The sequence below is a fragment of the Ailuropoda melanoleuca genome, chromosome 7 (assembly GCF_002007445.2).
Source record: "Ailuropoda melanoleuca isolate Jingjing chromosome 7, ASM200744v2, whole genome shotgun sequence".
Lineage (NCBI taxonomy): Eukaryota > Metazoa > Chordata > Mammalia > Carnivora > Ursidae > Ailuropoda > Ailuropoda melanoleuca.
This window is the reverse complement of record NC_048224.1, coordinates 65,682,529-65,699,010: the sequence shown is the minus strand read 5'-3', so window position 1 is coordinate 65,699,010 and position 16,482 is coordinate 65,682,529. Positions and strand designations below refer to the sequence as shown.

The following is a 16,482-nucleotide window of genomic DNA, read 5'->3' as shown; positions in this document are numbered from 1 at the left end:
TAGTTTAAGTAGAGAGTGAGTGCTAAGTGGGTTTCTGGCATTTAGAGCTCATTTCCTGTCTGGACATTGATAGACTTCTTTTCAGTAAAAATTCATCCGTGGATGAGCAGGCCTGAGGCCCTAGATAGGTAAGGGAGGAAGGGCTCCCAGGGGAGCAGGGAGGAGCCACTTGCCTGGAAAAAGTCACCCCGGGTTGGATAAGGTCAAACCCTAAGTGCCAAGGCCTGCTGCACTCTCTCGGAACAGCTCTTGCTGCTGGACCGCAGAGGAACTGCACGGGCCTTTATATACACTTCTCATCTCAGAGCTGCTGCCCCGGTGGTGAGGCCGGTGAGGCCGCTTCACCAGGAGGTTGGCTGCTTACCCTTTGGGGGCAGGGAAATAGAATTTCCTTCTCTAATTAACAGCTCAGAGAAGTTAAGTAAATAGCCCATTGTTTGCTGTGACTCTAATCAGTAAAGTATTCCTAAGAAGGTTGCCAAGCAGCCAGTCCCCACTATTTGTTTACTCTCAACAACCACCTACTTCCCAAACTGATCTGCTCCCCCTGCCTTGTGCTGCACCGGAAGAGGGAGCTGGCTTAGGGGTGAAGAGGGGCAGGGGGAGCACTGGGAATCTGAAAGCCTGCCTCTCAAGGGTGGCTTCCAGGGACCAAGCTGGTGCCCTATGTAGGAAGGGGTGAAAAGAGGGCGGTGGGAACTTTCTAGAAGAGCTGAGGGGGAGATGACCTCACATGACAGCCACCTGCCCTGTGCATTCGGGAGGCAAGCCGAAATGGGTAATCCTCCAAAGGAGCCTGTGGTCAGAGAGGGGAGGCAGGCACATAAAAGTGTAATTAAAATTCGGTGTGAATCATGCAACACCAGGGCTGTGTTTGAGTTACACGGCCTTCAGGGAGTCCTCTCATCTGTTGTCAGGGCAGGAAGGTGGCCCAGGAGGTGAGGCCCAAGCAGCATCCTGGAGCACTAACCCAGCATGGCAGTGCCCCCGGGTGTGTGGCTTGAATCAAAGTGCCACAAGTTATGTGAGAAGCCGCAGTGGTGGAAGCTGGATCCCGAAAGATCTGCCAACCAGGATGAGGTGCTGGGATTTCGTTCTGTAGGCAAAGAATTGAAGGCAAGGAAAGCTGTGCCCGGCTGTGCTCCGGAGCTCACGCCAGTGGCAGAGGAAATGGCGGATTTAAAACCAGAGGCAGGAGCTGATTTGGGAGCCCGTGTCCAGCAAAGAGACAGTGGGAAAGGAGGGCAGGCTGGATGTGCAGGCTGCTCGGCCGTGGCCACAGCTGTTGGGAGGAGACGTGCTTCCCAAGTTCTGCCTTGGGGTGATGGCGGGGTTGATGGCTGGGTGCTGGCGCCATCAGTGGATTCAGAAAAGAACAGCTGGGATGGCGGGACCCGTGTGACTATCCGGTCCCACCTGTGGGTAGTGCCATGCCGTGTGCAGCTCGAGAGAGCGGTGAGAGCAGGAGAGGAAGCAGACAGCGTAAGGAGGCCATCGACCTGGGAACACCCCCAGAGAGTGACCAAGCAGAGGAGGAAAACTGGGAAGAAGCCTGGGGTGGAGAAGGGGGAGATAAGGATGACATGGGCCAGGGGAGGGACAGCAAAAGCGGAAAGGAGGAATCGTCAGGGCAAATGCTGCCGCTGCTCCCCTCCTGCTGAGAAAGGACCGAAGGTGTCTGGGTGCATTCAGGGATCCAGAGGTGAGATCAGGCTATGGAGATGGTGGAAGCGAAACCGGCTTAACTTACGTCACCAAATTAAATCGTGCCACTTCCCTGTGATGTTGGGACTGCTTTGCCTGCAGTACAGATGGGGACACTGAGGCATGGCGAGTAGAGAGGGTGTTGCCTCTGTTCAGTGGACTTGCCCTGCACCTGGATAGCCCATTCTCTGTGTGGCCTCTGCAATCCGACTAGGTTCTCTGAGCTGGTTCTCAGCACAGCGTTGAGTACATTTGTCCTCCTGATGCTATTTTTAAAGTTTGAGGTCCATGTTCATAGACTCTGATCGGGAAAAATTAAAAATGAATGATTGCGTGGCATCAAAAAAATCACTGCACCATGTTTCTCTCAGTGGCAGATGGTGTGTTTGTGAAGAGAACGAGCACGAAATTCTAACATACACAAGTGTCCAAAATGAAAGGACCTACACAGTAGTTTGAGAGATCTACTTAAATGATGTGTGTTCCAATGGTCTGGAATTCCAATCTGTTCATCTTCGGTTTTGTCCTGTTGGCCCATAACCGGCCCGAGGTCAGCAGGGAAGCTGTTCAAGCAAAGGCACAAACATTTAGGAAAGGCACCTGCTGTGCGGATCCCTTCTTCCAGACTACTCGGAAGTGTGCCATGCTTTCTCTCCCTTTATTGAAAAGCACAGGGGGGAATGGAGCTAAGTTTTCTGAACCGGTACCGGTAGGAGATGCTACCCGGCTCAAGTGTGGCTGCAATTTTTGAAGTTCTTCCAAGACATCTTGTGCCTTACTCTGTTCCCTCCCCTTCCTGCTGTTTTGCAGATAGACCCGCTAGGGAATTGTATGGCAGGAAGGCGTGATTTTCTTTAGTTAGCCCTCTATTCCTGGTTTGTGCAGCACCTGGGTGCAGCCTGCAGCCCTGGGGGTCAGGTAAGTGCGGTAGGAAACAATTTTCTTTACATTCAGTTTAAGGCATCAGAGTCTGAAAACGGCTCTTACATTTTCGGTGCACAATGTTCCTGCTTAATTATTTGCAAACTAGGCAGATTCTACAGAGTTCTGGGTAGGAAAGGAGCAAGCTGGTTTCCAAATTCATTCTTGAGGAAGAGAGTGGACAGGGGATAAGAGCAGATGTTGAAGTCCTTCTGCCGGAAGCTGCAAACTGGCTGGAAGGAGGGATGACGCTCTAGAAAAAATTGTAAGAATAGCAGACTTTTCTAGAGAGCTTTCTAGAGAAGCTGGTAGTGTGTACATTTTTAGATTTATGGCTGTCCTAATTTACACAGCATAGCTTAAAAACAAGCCCCTCCACGTATGCTGAAGAAGAAATACATTAAGTGTACGATGTGTAGGGCACGTGGAAGAAAATGTATTCGACGAGGAAATACCCTGTGATTTTTAGATTATTAAACTGTCGAATCTGGGAGGGATGTTAGGGCTTGTTTCGTCCCTTGAATTTGATGCACGGACACAGAGGCTGGAAGACCCCTGACAGGCTGCTCGGCGGCCGTCTTTTAGTAAACTAACTAACCTTTTATCAGGAAATTCAGGAGTGAGGGGGAAGTCTAGGTCAAGCATAGGAGAAACAACCGGGAAATCAGAAGTTAACTAAGGACCTATTGTGAAGGAAGGAGGCTCTAACTCCAAAGCCCTTTGCAGTCTGTGTGCCTCTGCCCCCGAACTGTGTCGGCGTGTCAGGTTTATGAGATAGCAGCAGAATGCCAGGGTCCTTCGCCCGTGAACTAGACGTTCAGCAGAAGGATTGCATCTATCCTCTATGATTCTCGGGCTTACATGCAAGACATCGTGGACTCCTTGAGGGAGGGCAACACTTTGGGGATAGAAAAATTCTGGTCTCTGATGATGGCACAGACCAGACCTGCCCTACCAGCCCATCCCTGACATGAGAGGGAAGTATAGGGGTGCCTGGGTGGCTCATTCAGCTAAGCATCTGCCTTTGGCTCAGGTCATGATCTCCTGATCCTGGGATGGAGCCCTGTGTTGGGCTCCCTGCTCAGCTTCTCCCTCTCCCTCTGCTGCTCACCTGCTTATGCTCTCTGTCTCAAATAAATAAGTGAAATCTTTTCAAAAAAGAAAGAGGTATCCTACAACCTTGCTTGAGCCACTGTTATTTGGGGTCTCTTTTCCCTACTGCTAACCCCAAGTCTCGACTAACGCCAAGGCTTCTGCTGTCGAAGGTGTGAGCACTCATCCAAAGTGAGGGAGCTTTGTGGGCATGCGTGGTCAGCCCAATCGTCAAAGTAGACGAGCACTCCCTCGATAGACAGCCCTGCAGGCAACAGATTTAAAAAACTGAAAATAGTCACTGCCTCAGAGGCACTGACACTGATTAGAATGAATACCCAGTCACGTCCCCAAGAGATGCTTCGCACACAGCTGGAGCTAGGATATTTCTTTCAAAAGTTGTTTCTCTCTTTCTTTTTAAATCATCCTGCAAATATTTGCCTGTGATGTACTGAAAATAAGCAAGTGAAAAGATGCAGTTACTATCCTCAAAATGCTTATAATCTAGGGTGGCACCTAAGAGGTGACCCCTAGTCTAGGTGTAGTGTGGAGAACAGATGGGGGTGATCCAGTTAAGAGAAGAGGGAGGGGGAAGGGAAATACGGGAGATGGGGGATCTTAGCTCCAGTGCATTCTGGGGAAGCACCAGACATAGGAATTGAAAGTTGACTGTATCAACTGTAGTTGAACTAAGAAACTGAGGATCCAGTTCATGGTTTTGTGAGACCCCAAATGTAACTTTTTATTTTTATAACTAACATATTTATATATCGTTTACTATATGCATTCCTTGTGCAAGCCCTCATGTCCCTCTTCTCAGTTTGCTTATTAGAGACCGTGCCATCACTTATTTCACTGTTTATTTGGGAGCAAAGTATATTCGGTCATTCAAAATCATTTGTGGAAGGTTGTCTACGTGCTAGGCGTGTGGTATAAGCAAGTACACAAAGCTAGAGAAAGAGATTATGGGAGGATAAATGCTTGCTTTTATCTTAGTTCTTCTCTAGCTGGAGGACAAAATGGAGTTTATCTCAATTTGACACTATTATGATCTTGCGATCTTTGTATTATTGGAATATTTGTAACACACATTTTTTTAAAAAATTAAAAAAGAAAAACGTAGACCTCTTAGCAGAGGTTGGTCTGTGCCATTTAGATTTGACTATCACCGGTCACTTCTGGAGTTAAACAAAAGAGGATGGTGTGGATTATTTATGGAATTTGGCTCTAAGAAAACAACTCAATTTCCTGAAATGGCGTAAGTTTGTGACTTCAAAGGGAAACATCTGTATTTCCTTTTCCAAAAGTACTCTATTTGCATCAAAGTGGACCCTCTGATATTTAGAGGCTTCCATAAGATGGCGATATAATCCTTTGGATGACAAGTTTAGCTGGTTTTAAAAATACAGACCTAGAAATATTTTAATAGACACGGTAAAAAAGCATTTTTTAAAAAGGAAGAACTCCCATAACCCCACCATTCTGAAGCAACCATGTTCTCTTGGGTACCCTTGCTTCTAGTTTTTGTCACTATGCATAACTCCATAGGGACACTCATCACGTGCATAGCATTTTATTTTTTTTAAAAAAAGATTTTATATACGTATTTGTCAGAAAGAGAGAGAGAGCATGAGCAGGGGGAGGGGGAGAAGCAGACTCATCGCTGAGCAGGGAGCCCGATGCGGAGCTCGATCCCAGGACCCTGGGACCATGACCTGAGCCGAAGGCAGACGCTCAACCGACTGAGCCACCCAGGCGCCCCGTGCATGGCATTTCAGTCTACTTTTTGAAAATCCAACACAACATAGATCTTTTACATATTTCTACATGAACTACCTAGTTATTACAGTGGTTAATATTCTACTTAGAACCCTTACTGTTACACGTTATGTGGTATGCACTTTTTCACTATTACAGATAATGCCATGGTTAATATCTTTGGCACACAAATTTTGGATTATTAAGAAGAATTGTCGGGATGAGATCACGGGGTTTAAGATGTCTTTTCTCCTTAGCTTTCCGAAGGGATGTGCAGATGTCCGCTGCCGTCGGCGCTGTGTGAGAGTCTGGGTTCTGACCCATCGCACTAGCCTCACGTTACTAGTTTTCTATGTCCTAGGATACCTGCTGCCACACGTTCATTCCATTTGACACATATTTATTCAACACACAGTTCCAGGCTTCATAGTGAGTACTGGGAATACAGTAAGGAGGGAAATACGGTCAGATGGAGAGCCAGATTTTCAGTCCTACAGTGACATGAATAAATGGAACCCCTCCTACACAGCCACGAAAGAGAGGGATGCGGTGTCCCTTCCTGGGGCGATCTGATGTGGTCGAGAGGGTCCCCTGAATCCCGTGTGCACACCAGCCTAAGGTCGTGCCTGCACGCTCCCTTTGTCTAGAACACTTGGTCTGATTAGCTGCTCTGCTCCTTCAGATCTCATTGCGAACCTCACCACCCAGCGTTGCCTTTTCTCCTGACGGGGTTGGAAAGCAAATCAAGAACTTTCGAGAAGACACGAAAGTGTGCTTCACAAATGGGGTGCCCTGCGGTGCGTGTGCATGTGCGTGTGGCCTTCGCAGCGGTCTCCCCTAGAAACAAACCTTAACTCAAAGAATACATCTGACCATAGTAGGACCACTTGGAATGCTTTACTATTTTTCATTCCATTTTCTTTTTTTTATGGTGGTAAAATAGACGTGACATAAAGTTTACCATTTTAACTACTTTTAAATGTCCAGTTTAGTGGCATTAAGGACATTCGCATTGTTCAACTGTCCCCACCATCCACTTCCAGAACTTTTGCATCTTCCCAAACTGAAACTGTCCCCATTGAACACTAGATCCCTCTCCCCCTCCCCCGGCCGCTGACCAGCACCATTCTACTCCCTGTCTCTCTGAATGTGACGACTCATGCGAGTGGAATCATGCATTACTGGTCCTTATGTGTCTGGCTGATTTCACTTAGCATAAAGTCTTTAAGGTTCATCCATGTTGTTGGCTGTGCTAGAATTTCCTTCCTTCTTAAGGCTGAGTAGTATTCCACTGTGTGTGTATGTCACATTCTGTTCCACTAGTCACGTGTCAGTGGGCACGTGGGTTGTTTCCACCTTCCTGCTGCTGTGAATGAGGCTGCTTTGAACACGGTGCCCAAACACCTGCTGGATTCTCTCCTTCCAATTCTTTTGCGTATCTACCCAGAAGTGGGATTGCTGGGTCCAATGCTAATTGTTTACTTCCCTACTGAAAATGCGCTTTTATGCACATCGTGGTCAAATTTGGTTTTTACAGCAGCCCTGTGAGACAGGTCTCTTCTCTGGCTCTGAAAAGCAGTTTACTGACACTAGAGTGATAAATGGAAGTATCTTACCTGGCACTTGGCTTTCTCCTTGATTGCTCACCATTAAAAGGGTCCCGGTCACACGTGTTCCTTCCAAGAACAATGGCCTTTTTCTTCTTCTTCTTCCTTTTTTTGTAAGATTTTATTTATTTATTAGAGAGAGAGCGCACAAGCAGAGGGGAGAGGCAGAGGGAGAAGCAGACTCCCTCTGAGCAGGGAACCTGACCAGGGACTTGATCCCAGGACCCTGGGATCATGATCTGAGCCGAAGGAAGCTGCTTAACTGCCTGAGCCACCCAGGCACCCCGAACAATGACCTTCTGATTGCAAGCAGCTTTGTCTGCTACCAGCTCCCACCCTTATCTGGTCCGACCATTCTGTCCAAGGCTGACCAGGGCTGGGTCTGAGTTCCACGGGAAGGAACAGAGGCTGTGTCTGTGGCCCCAGCAACAAAGGCTTCTCCTTTTGGTCTTTGTTTCCCTCTTGCAGTTCAGCTCCATCATCTGAACCATGAGGATCTGGTTACTCCTGCTTGTCACTGGAATCTGCATGGGAAACGTGAACTCGCAGGACACGTGCAGGCAAGGGCACCCTGGCATCCCTGGGAATCCCGGTCACAATGGTTTGCCTGGGAGAGACGGACGAGATGGAGCAAAGGGCGACAAGGGCGAGGCAGGTACTCAGCACCTGGTGGCCTTCAGATGCCCTTCTGTTTACCCCTCTGTTCCTCTTAGATCATTTGTTCATTCATTAAGAGCATAGCCATCGCCTGTCCGCTCCCCCTTTCTTCATTCGTGCACCCCTTGCCCAGAAAGCAGTGGCTGAGAGCCTGCTCCTGGTCAGATTCTGGGCAACAGTGCAGGACCAGACCAACAGGGCCCCCTCCATGGACATCTAGAGGGACAACTGTTAGCCATCACCTCTGATACTGCAGGCCATCCTCAGAAGTATATGATGTCATTGATCCTTCTGTCTCAGATGGCAGGTATGCTGGGTGTTTGGCACACAGGGTCTATAGAGAAATCTGATTGCTAAATATTTAGCAGAGAGCACCTGGCTGCAGTGCAGGGGAGAGTTAATGCCTTGCCACACGGTGAGGCAGGTGACGCGGAGTGACAGAGAATACAAAAGTAGATGGTAACTGAAGCCACACAGCGGTACTCAGGTGTGTATGTCCTGTGTTGGGGCCTGCCCCAGGGTTTGGGGATCTGGGGACAGGTTCCAGCCTCTAGGAAGGAAATTGGCAAAAGCCAGGATATGTGAGTGGTTTCCCTAACACCAACTGATAGGCTTGGTTCTTGAATGGAGTTCTTGAGCCTGGGGTTGACCATAGGGTCACATACCTGACACATAAGCAGACTGATCTATCTGGGTGCGGGGAGAAAACATCAAAACTACTATTGACATCTTATTTATTTTTTAAAAAGATTCATTTATTTATTTATTTGAGAACATGAGTCAGTGGGGAAGGGGCAGAGGGAGAGGGAGAGAGAATCTCAAGCAGACTCCCCGCTGAGCACAGAACCCAACGTGGGGTTCAATCCCAGGACCCTGAGATCATGACCTGAGCCAAAATGAAGAGTTGGACACTTAACTGACTGAGGTACCCAGGCGCCCCTACTCTTGACATTTTAAAGGATAAATTTAGATGAAGAAAAAGAAATTAAGCTTTAAAAATATTTAATATATGCATTGGCTTGGTTGGCTTCATTGGTCCCTTTGCAGATGGACCTGTGTCATTTGAGGCCTGAAATGTGTCTGTGGGAGAAGGGAAGCTCTCACACTCTCATCGTCCATCAGTGTACGGTGGCATAAATCCCAAGGGATTTTCAAATTGTCCTATTGAACTATCCCAAACAGATGGGTGCCTGAAATACTTGTGCAGAGAAATCAAAGATTGAAGGCTGACTTGCTAATGCGGACATTAAAGACTCCCACGAAAACAGGAGAGCTGTCATCTGTCTTAGTGTGAACTCTTCTGCCGTATATGAGTAGGAGAAAACCATGTGAACTAATCACATCTGACAAGAAGTCCGACAAAAACCTAGAAATTTGTAGGACTTTGCACATATGAATTTACATTTACATTCATGAAAATGAACCTCATCGTCACTGTAGACTGTACCATGGGGTATCGTTATTAATAGAAGCACCCCCAATTCATTAGACATTCGGGACTCTGTGTGGAACGTGAACACAAAGCACTGTCATTTTTCCTCAGCAATACATTAAAGTATGAAAACTTCACTAAACTTGAACATTTAGAAGCCTTCTTGATATTTCATAATCATATTGGATTAGATATTCCTCTAGCTATATTAAAAATGGTTGAAATAATACAAAGAAAGCAACTTCAGGATGGACTAAAATTAATGCTTTACCAGCAAATGCTATTGTCATATGGATTTTTAAAAAGTCTTTGTTAAGATCTGGAGAAACGAGTATTAGAACAAATTGCTTATGGGAAGATGGCTGTACAGATGAATGCAAGTCTAGGTGTTTCTAGGTGCTTCCCTGCTTGTGGCATTTGGTGCTCCAAGGGGTTTGTTGGGTGGGCTGGATGAAACAGATGGTCACCAACCATCTCTCTGCCACTGCCCTGCAAATCTGCTCTGTGGGGTGTCCGAGGGGTAACATCTTCAGTGAGTTTATGTCACTTTTTGCCTTAGACCAGTCTCACTTCTGGGTAGTAAAAAGCCCAGTCCAAGGTAATGGCAAAACCTCAATCTTAATGATATCCATTCTTTCACCCTCCCACTGGGACCATGGTGTGCATGTGTGTGTGTTTGGGGTGGGTGCACATGTGTGTGTACATATGTGTGCATACATGCACAGGATACAGCTGTGACTTCATGATTCCTTCATCTTTTGCTTCCACTCTCCCTCCTTACAGCAAGGACTGCCTTTGGTCTAGAGATGTTGACTTACAACACAGGAAGTCGGAGCTCAGCGTTGCCTGCTCTGTGCTCACATCTCATTGTGATAGGCAGAATCTCACTCAGCTAATGTTTCCAATGGTGTCTGCCACGCCAACTTGATCAGTGACATTTACCACCACTCGAAGGTGCTGGAGAGATGCTTCTAGAATCCTCCCTTCCATCCCAAATAGTGCCAGGTAACCATAGTCATCTGTGTTTCTTAGGAGGCTAGTGAACCTTCCATTCCACTCTACGCATGAGTGAGAGAAAAGAAGTGAGAAGGCCACCCAGTGCCTCCAACGGTCAGTCACTACCCGAGTTCCCCTCACAAGAGAGAGATGTAATTGTGATCATCTGTGCACACACTCCCTTCCTGTCCTGCCTTCCTGGAGCTGGGTGCTTGGGAGGTCCACCCCGTTCATTTCATAACTCACTTCCTGTACACAACTCCGTGCCCCTGGCGCTCGCTCACATCTGCCTCTCTCTGTCTGCACTTCTGCGAGGAACACTGTGTGTGTCAGGGCCGGGCACACACCCAGGACCCTCCGGTCTACACCCCCGATGGAGACCAATGTCTAAGAAATGCAGAATTGGAATGTTAACTGTTGTCTGTTATCTTCTCTTCCACCTAGGAGAACCAGGACATCCTGGTGGTCCAGGGAAGGATGGAATGAATGGAGAGAAAGGAGAGCGAGGTCAGAAATTGTGTTCCATTTTACCATGCTCTAATTCTGAGCCATCGGTGACTTAGTAACCATTTGGTGCTCACCAGGACAAGTCCTTTGCTAGGCTGTGAGAACAATCCAACAATAAGGGCAACAGGGCTCTTGCTCTCTAGAAGCTCGTGATTCTTTTTCTGTAAAGGGCCAGATTGTAAGTAATCTCGGCTTTGCAGGCCATACGGTCTCGGTCACAACTGCTGTGAAAAGCAGCCACAGACACTACATACGTAAGTGGGGCTGTGTTCCAGTGAATCCCTATGAAAACCAAAATCTGAATTGTATATAATTTTCATGTATTGTCAAATATTATTTGTGACCATTTAAAAATGCAAACTACCCTTAGCTTGTGGGCCATACAAACAGGTGGGAGGCTGGATTTGGCTCACAGACCATAGTTCACTGAAGCCTGGTTTAGTGGATGAACATTGAGGAGTGACATTAAATTCTGACTCGGTGCTTCTGACAACACTGCATGGAGAACGTGGTGCTGGAATTGGGCCCTGAGGGGTAAGGAGGGCTCTGGCAGTTGTGACTGATGGGGAGAGAGAATGGTCACAATAGCAAACACAAATAATGTTCACTTTGTGCTGGGTTGTCCTAAGTGCCTTTCACGTATTGCCTCAATACGACAGCCTATGCATGAGGCAGTGTCATTATCCCGATTTTACAGACAGGGGAACAGAGGTGTCATGGCTGATCAGCTTGCCTAATGTCCCAGTGTGCCTACAGGGAGGAGACAGGTTTGAATCCTGGCATTTAACTCCAGACTCCGTGCTCGTAACCACTGCTCTCCAGTCGGGGTGGAGGAGACAGGGAAGCACCGAGAACGTACGCACAGCGATGAGCAGCGCGATACAGTCGGTGCAGTGGATGGGCTGGCCTGGCCAGCACAGAGCAGTGACTGCCACACTTTAGGAAGCCTTTATTCTGTGCCCACTCCCATGGGGAGTTTCGTAGGGGATGTCACAGAACTAGGGCTGAGTGTCAGTTGACTGAAAGCAGCCCGAGTCCATCTGCCTTTGGATGTACTTCCCTCTTCCACAGATGTGTCCTCAAGGCTCAGCCTTGTTTAACGGTCAAAGAGTAGACTGTGATGGCAAAGAGCTGTAATTTCTGATGTGAACCCAACACTGACACAGTGGACACGAGTCAGAAGGTCCTTTGCATACACACGTGTGTGTGTGTGTGTGTGTGTTTGTGTGTGTGTGCCAAAGTTGGTTTTACAAGGTGATGTTTCACAAATCTTTTCCTTTATTCTCTCTTTCTCCACCTAGGAGCAGATGGAAAAGTTGAAGCCAAAGGCATCAAAGGCGATCAGGGCTCACGAGGACCCCCGGGGAAACACGGGCCAAAGGGATTTGTTGGTCCCATGGGAGAGAAAGGCCTCAGGGGAGAGACTGGCCCTCAAGGGCAAAAGGGGGATAAAGGCAGTGTGGGGCCCACCGGTCCAGAAGGGCTAAAGGGCAGCAGTGGGCCTTCGGGCCCAATGGGTCTACCTGGCCCCGTGGGCCCCATTGGGAAGCCTGGCCCCAAGGGAGATGCTGGGCCCTTGGGACCCCAGGGAGAGCCAGGAGTCCGGGGAATGAGAGGCTGGAAAGGGGACCGAGGCGAGAAAGGGAAAATCGGTGAGACTCCAGTCTTGCCCAAGAGTGCTTTCACGGTGGGGCTCACGGTACTGAGCAAGTTCCCTACTTCAGATGTGCCCATTAAATTTGATAAGATCCTGTATAATGAGTTCAATCATTACGACGTAGCCACGGGGAAGTTCACCTGCCACATTGCCGGGGTCTATTACTTCACCTACCACATCACGGTTTTCTCCAGGAACGTTCAGGTGTCTCTGGTCAAAAATGGGGTGAAAATACTGAACACCAAGGACGCTTACATGAGCTCTGAGGACCAGGCATCGGGCGGCACGGTGCTGCCGCTGAAGTTGGGGGACGAGGTGTGGGTGCAGGCAGCAGGAGGGGAGAGGTTCAATGGCTTGTTCGCAGACGAGGACGATGACACGACTTTCACAGGCTTCCTTCTGTTTGGCAGCCAGTGATGGGGAGGCGTGTCGGGCTCTGCCTCCCCAGCCCTCGGAGCGGGCGTGGTGAACCCGTCATCAGATGATTCTGCTCTATGAATCACTCTCATTGTCATAATCAGAGAGAGGCAACAATAGGAACGTTATTCCTAAAGCTGATTTTATGTGACTTACTTATGTGCTGTTTCCAAGAGTAAGTTTAAAAATGCTTGCATTGGGGTGCCTGGCTGGCTCAGTCGGGGGAGCATGTCGTTCTTGTCTCAGGGTTGTAAGTTCGAGTCCCATGTTGGTATAGAGATTACTTAAAATCTGGGGGCGCCTGGCTGGCTCAATTGGGAGAGCATGCAGCTCTTGATTTTGGGGTCATGAGTTGGAGCCCCACATGGGGTGCAGAGATTACTTTTAAAAAAGAAAATAAAATCAAATAAATAAATAAAATCTTAAAGAATGCTTGCATTTATTTATTTACGACTTTTCATCATTCCCCTTATCTGAAGAATCCTTTGCATGTATTTCTCTTGTGGGACTAGTGTTCTGATGTTATTTTAGTGCTTGAAGGAGCCATATCAGGACTTACCCCTCATCTGAATGTCTGAGGACACTGGGAGAACGAAAAGGGAAGTGTTCAAATGTTCATTCCATTTAGTAACTAATAAAAGTTGTAAGCAGGTGACGACGAGACATCCCAGAAAGCTGTGGAACGCTTTGCTCATTTTGTAACTTAGGTTTTAATCACTGTTCGGTTCATTAAATAGTGGTTCACGGAACCACTTGCCAGAGTTGAATCTGTTCTTGTTTCCTGGGACTGCCGTAGCAACATACCACAAACTGGGGAAATGACAACAACAGAAAGTGATTGTCTCACAGTGCTGGAGGCCAGAAGTCTAAAAACAAGGTGTTGGCAGCACCAGTCTCCCTCTGGAGCCTGTAAGGAGGGTTCTACCTTGCTGCTTGTAGCTTCTGGCGGACCCGGCCATTCCCTGGCTTGTCGAAGCATCCAGCACTACCCCCATCCTCACATGGCCTTCCTCCCTCTGTGTCTGCCTGCCAAACATCCCTCTTCTGATAAGGACACAAGTAGTTTGGAATAGGGGCCACCCTAATCTACTATGACGTCATCTTAACCTGATTACATCTGTGAAGACCCTGCATCCAAATAAAGTCACGTTCAGAGATACCGAAGGTTAGTACTTCAGGGATTCTGTTTGGGAGACGCAGTTCAACCTGTAATAGACTGCTCTGGTCCCCCGAATTCATGATCTTCCCCAGTGCCGAATACACTCTCCCCATCCCACATCCCCCGAAGTCTTAACAATGTTAGCTTCAATGATAACTCTAGGAATCTCACCTAAAAATCACCAGTTCAAAGTCCCCAGTCTCATTGTCTGAATCCTTTATGTCAGTTATAAGGAAGATCTATTGTGTGACACATCCTAGGGCAAAATCCTTCTCCCTCTGTGAACCTGCAAAACCAGACACATTATTTGCTTCCGGAACACAATGGTGGGAAAGGCACCATGGGATAGACAGTCCCATTCCAAACGGGAGAAAAAGGAAGGAAAAAAGGGATCACAGGTTTCAAAGGAGACCAAAACCCAGCAAGGTGAATTCCATTTGAGGTTTTTCACTATTTACCTTTGCAAATTTTTAAATGAACTATGCAAAAGGAAGAGGCTACTGGACAGAGACACCAAACAGAGTTACAGAGGGAAGTGGAGAATGGAGGTGAATTTACTAAGAAAGTGGGGTGAAAAGAAACCTGCCACAACTTGCCGAACTTCTTGTTCGGACGTGTACCATCCACTTCCCTCTCGTCTGGTAAAAGCATCCCACTGTGCACGCTCACACAAGCCTTTCAAACAGCGTAGACTCTATGCTCTGCGGTGGACATGAGATTCAGGCCTGGCTAATAGACTGGCACCTTCTTCTGGCCACAGTGACTATCTCCAGAATCGTGCCGGATTCAGTCAGAGCCAACGAGATGCCATCAGAAACCTTGGAAGGCCTACTGGGGGGAAAAAAAGCAAGATCTTCTTCAGGTGAAGCTAGAACTTCAGCCGGCATGCATTTAGCTAATCTGTAGAGCCCCCAAACAAAATCAAACAGGGCTGGAGAGAACCCAGTTCCGAGGACCTGTTTAGACCCCTCCGCCCAGCTGTCAGGAAGGCATTGATACCCCTGGACTACTGTGCTGCATGAGCCAGTCCGATGCAGGGTTTTTGTCGTTATTGTCATTGTTACTGCTGCTTTTGTCTAAAAGAATATTAAGTAGTCTAAGGCCCAAGGAGAGGGGCAACATGAGTGTAGTAGAAAAAAACCCAAGACTAAGAGTTGAGATGCACGGGTGGTTGTTCCAGCCATGACAAAGGAATTTGAAGTGGGTACATCATTTAGCTTTTCTCTGCTCCAGTCTCCTATTGCACATCAGTGCTGGAACGGAATAATTTCATATAGTCCCAGACCTCTAAAATTCTGGAAGGATTACATAAGTTAACGAAATGTACTTTCTGTTAATCGAGAGCAACTAATGAAGAAGCAAAGGATGCAAGCTCCGTGCATATTCAAGCTACACTATTTTCCAAATCACAACCTGGGGCCAGTTATCATTATGAGCAGGCAGCACTGCTGTAAATGAAATACTGAAAAATTACTTGATGGTTATGGAAAATTTTGGAAATATACAGAAATAATTTGTTTATAGGTATTTTATTGGCCTTCCTTGATTTGTTTTTTCTAAAACAGAGCCAGGGCTGAAGCGAGTGAGGCACCCAGGGTGCGACACTGAAGGAGGCGCTCCCCCTTTCAGGTGCTGACTGCCTGCGCATGACCCTGACAGTGAGCGTCTCCTCCAATTTTGCACGCCAGCCCCTGCCTCTGCCTGGCTTCCTTACCTCCCCTCAGCTGTAGCATGACTGATCACTTTATTTATTGAACCATAGTGTCCTTATTCTTTGGCTTCTGTGGATTTTTTGGATTGTAATAATCTAAGCTCTTTCTCCCCAGTGTAAAGCCTGGTTTTGTTATGGACTGAATAGGGAGGATACCTGTGATAATTCCCCCCCCTTTTTTAAATATTTTATTTATTTGACACAGAGACAGCCAGTGAGAGAGAGACAAGCAGGGGGAGTGGGAGAGGAAGAAGCAGGCTCCCAGCAGAGGAGCCTGATGTGGGGCTTGATCCCAGAACGCCAGGATCACGCCCTGAGCCTAAGGCAGACGCTTGACGACTGAGCCACCCAGGCGCCCCTGCACTAACCCCTTTCTATTTAGGAACACAACTTTATAGTTTGAGGTAGATGTGAAGAAAAAATGCATTTATGATCGTACATAGGATATCAGCTTTTATAAAATTCTTTTTCTTTTTTTAGGTCAAATACAGAAGATGAGACGTAAAGCATGTCTTAAAGGATTTCAAAAAGATGGGAAGTTGACTGGCAGGGATAGGGTGTGTCTAATCTGCCATTTGGGATGATTTTTCATTGGCTGTCTATGAATCTGGACTGCAGTTTTTATTTTATTTAATTAATTAATTAATTTAGATTTTTATTTATTTATCAGAGAGAGAGAGGGAGAGAGAGCACAAGCAGGAGGAGCAGCAGGTGGGGGAAAGGAGAAGCAGGCTCTCCTTTGAGCAAGAAGCCTGACGCGGGACTCAATCCCAGGACCCTGGGATCATAACCTGAGCCAAAGGCAGATGGTTAACCAACTGAGCCACCCAGGCATCCCAGGACTGCAGTTTTTCTAAGTCTAAC

The 16,482-nt window shown here is 47.4% G+C and overlaps 1 protein-coding gene across 2 annotated transcripts; it reads left to right on the top strand.

Annotated features, from left to right (window-relative positions):
* The first annotated feature begins 94 nt into the window (after positions 1 to 94).
* On the top strand, positions 95 to 13,061 carry LOC100466916 (C1q and TNF related 9). Of its 2 annotated transcripts, none has more exons than XM_002920662.4 (4): positions 95 to 2,622; positions 7,551 to 7,737; positions 10,612 to 10,674; positions 11,976 to 13,061. In XM_002920662.4, the coding sequence occupies exons 2-4, from the start codon at positions 7,572 to 7,574 to the stop codon at positions 12,746 to 12,748; spliced, it is 1,002 nt and encodes a 333-aa protein (XP_002920708.1). In that variant the 5' UTR covers positions 95 to 2,622; positions 7,551 to 7,571; the 3' UTR covers positions 12,749 to 13,061. The 2 variants fall into 2 exon arrangements, with proteins under 2 accessions (XP_002920708.1, XP_034520888.1); XM_034664997.1 differs by lacking the exon at positions 95 to 2,622 and adding an exon at positions 9,955 to 10,176 and having other exon boundaries at positions 7,623 to 7,737.
* The last annotated feature ends 3,421 nt before the right edge of the window (positions 13,062 to 16,482 follow it).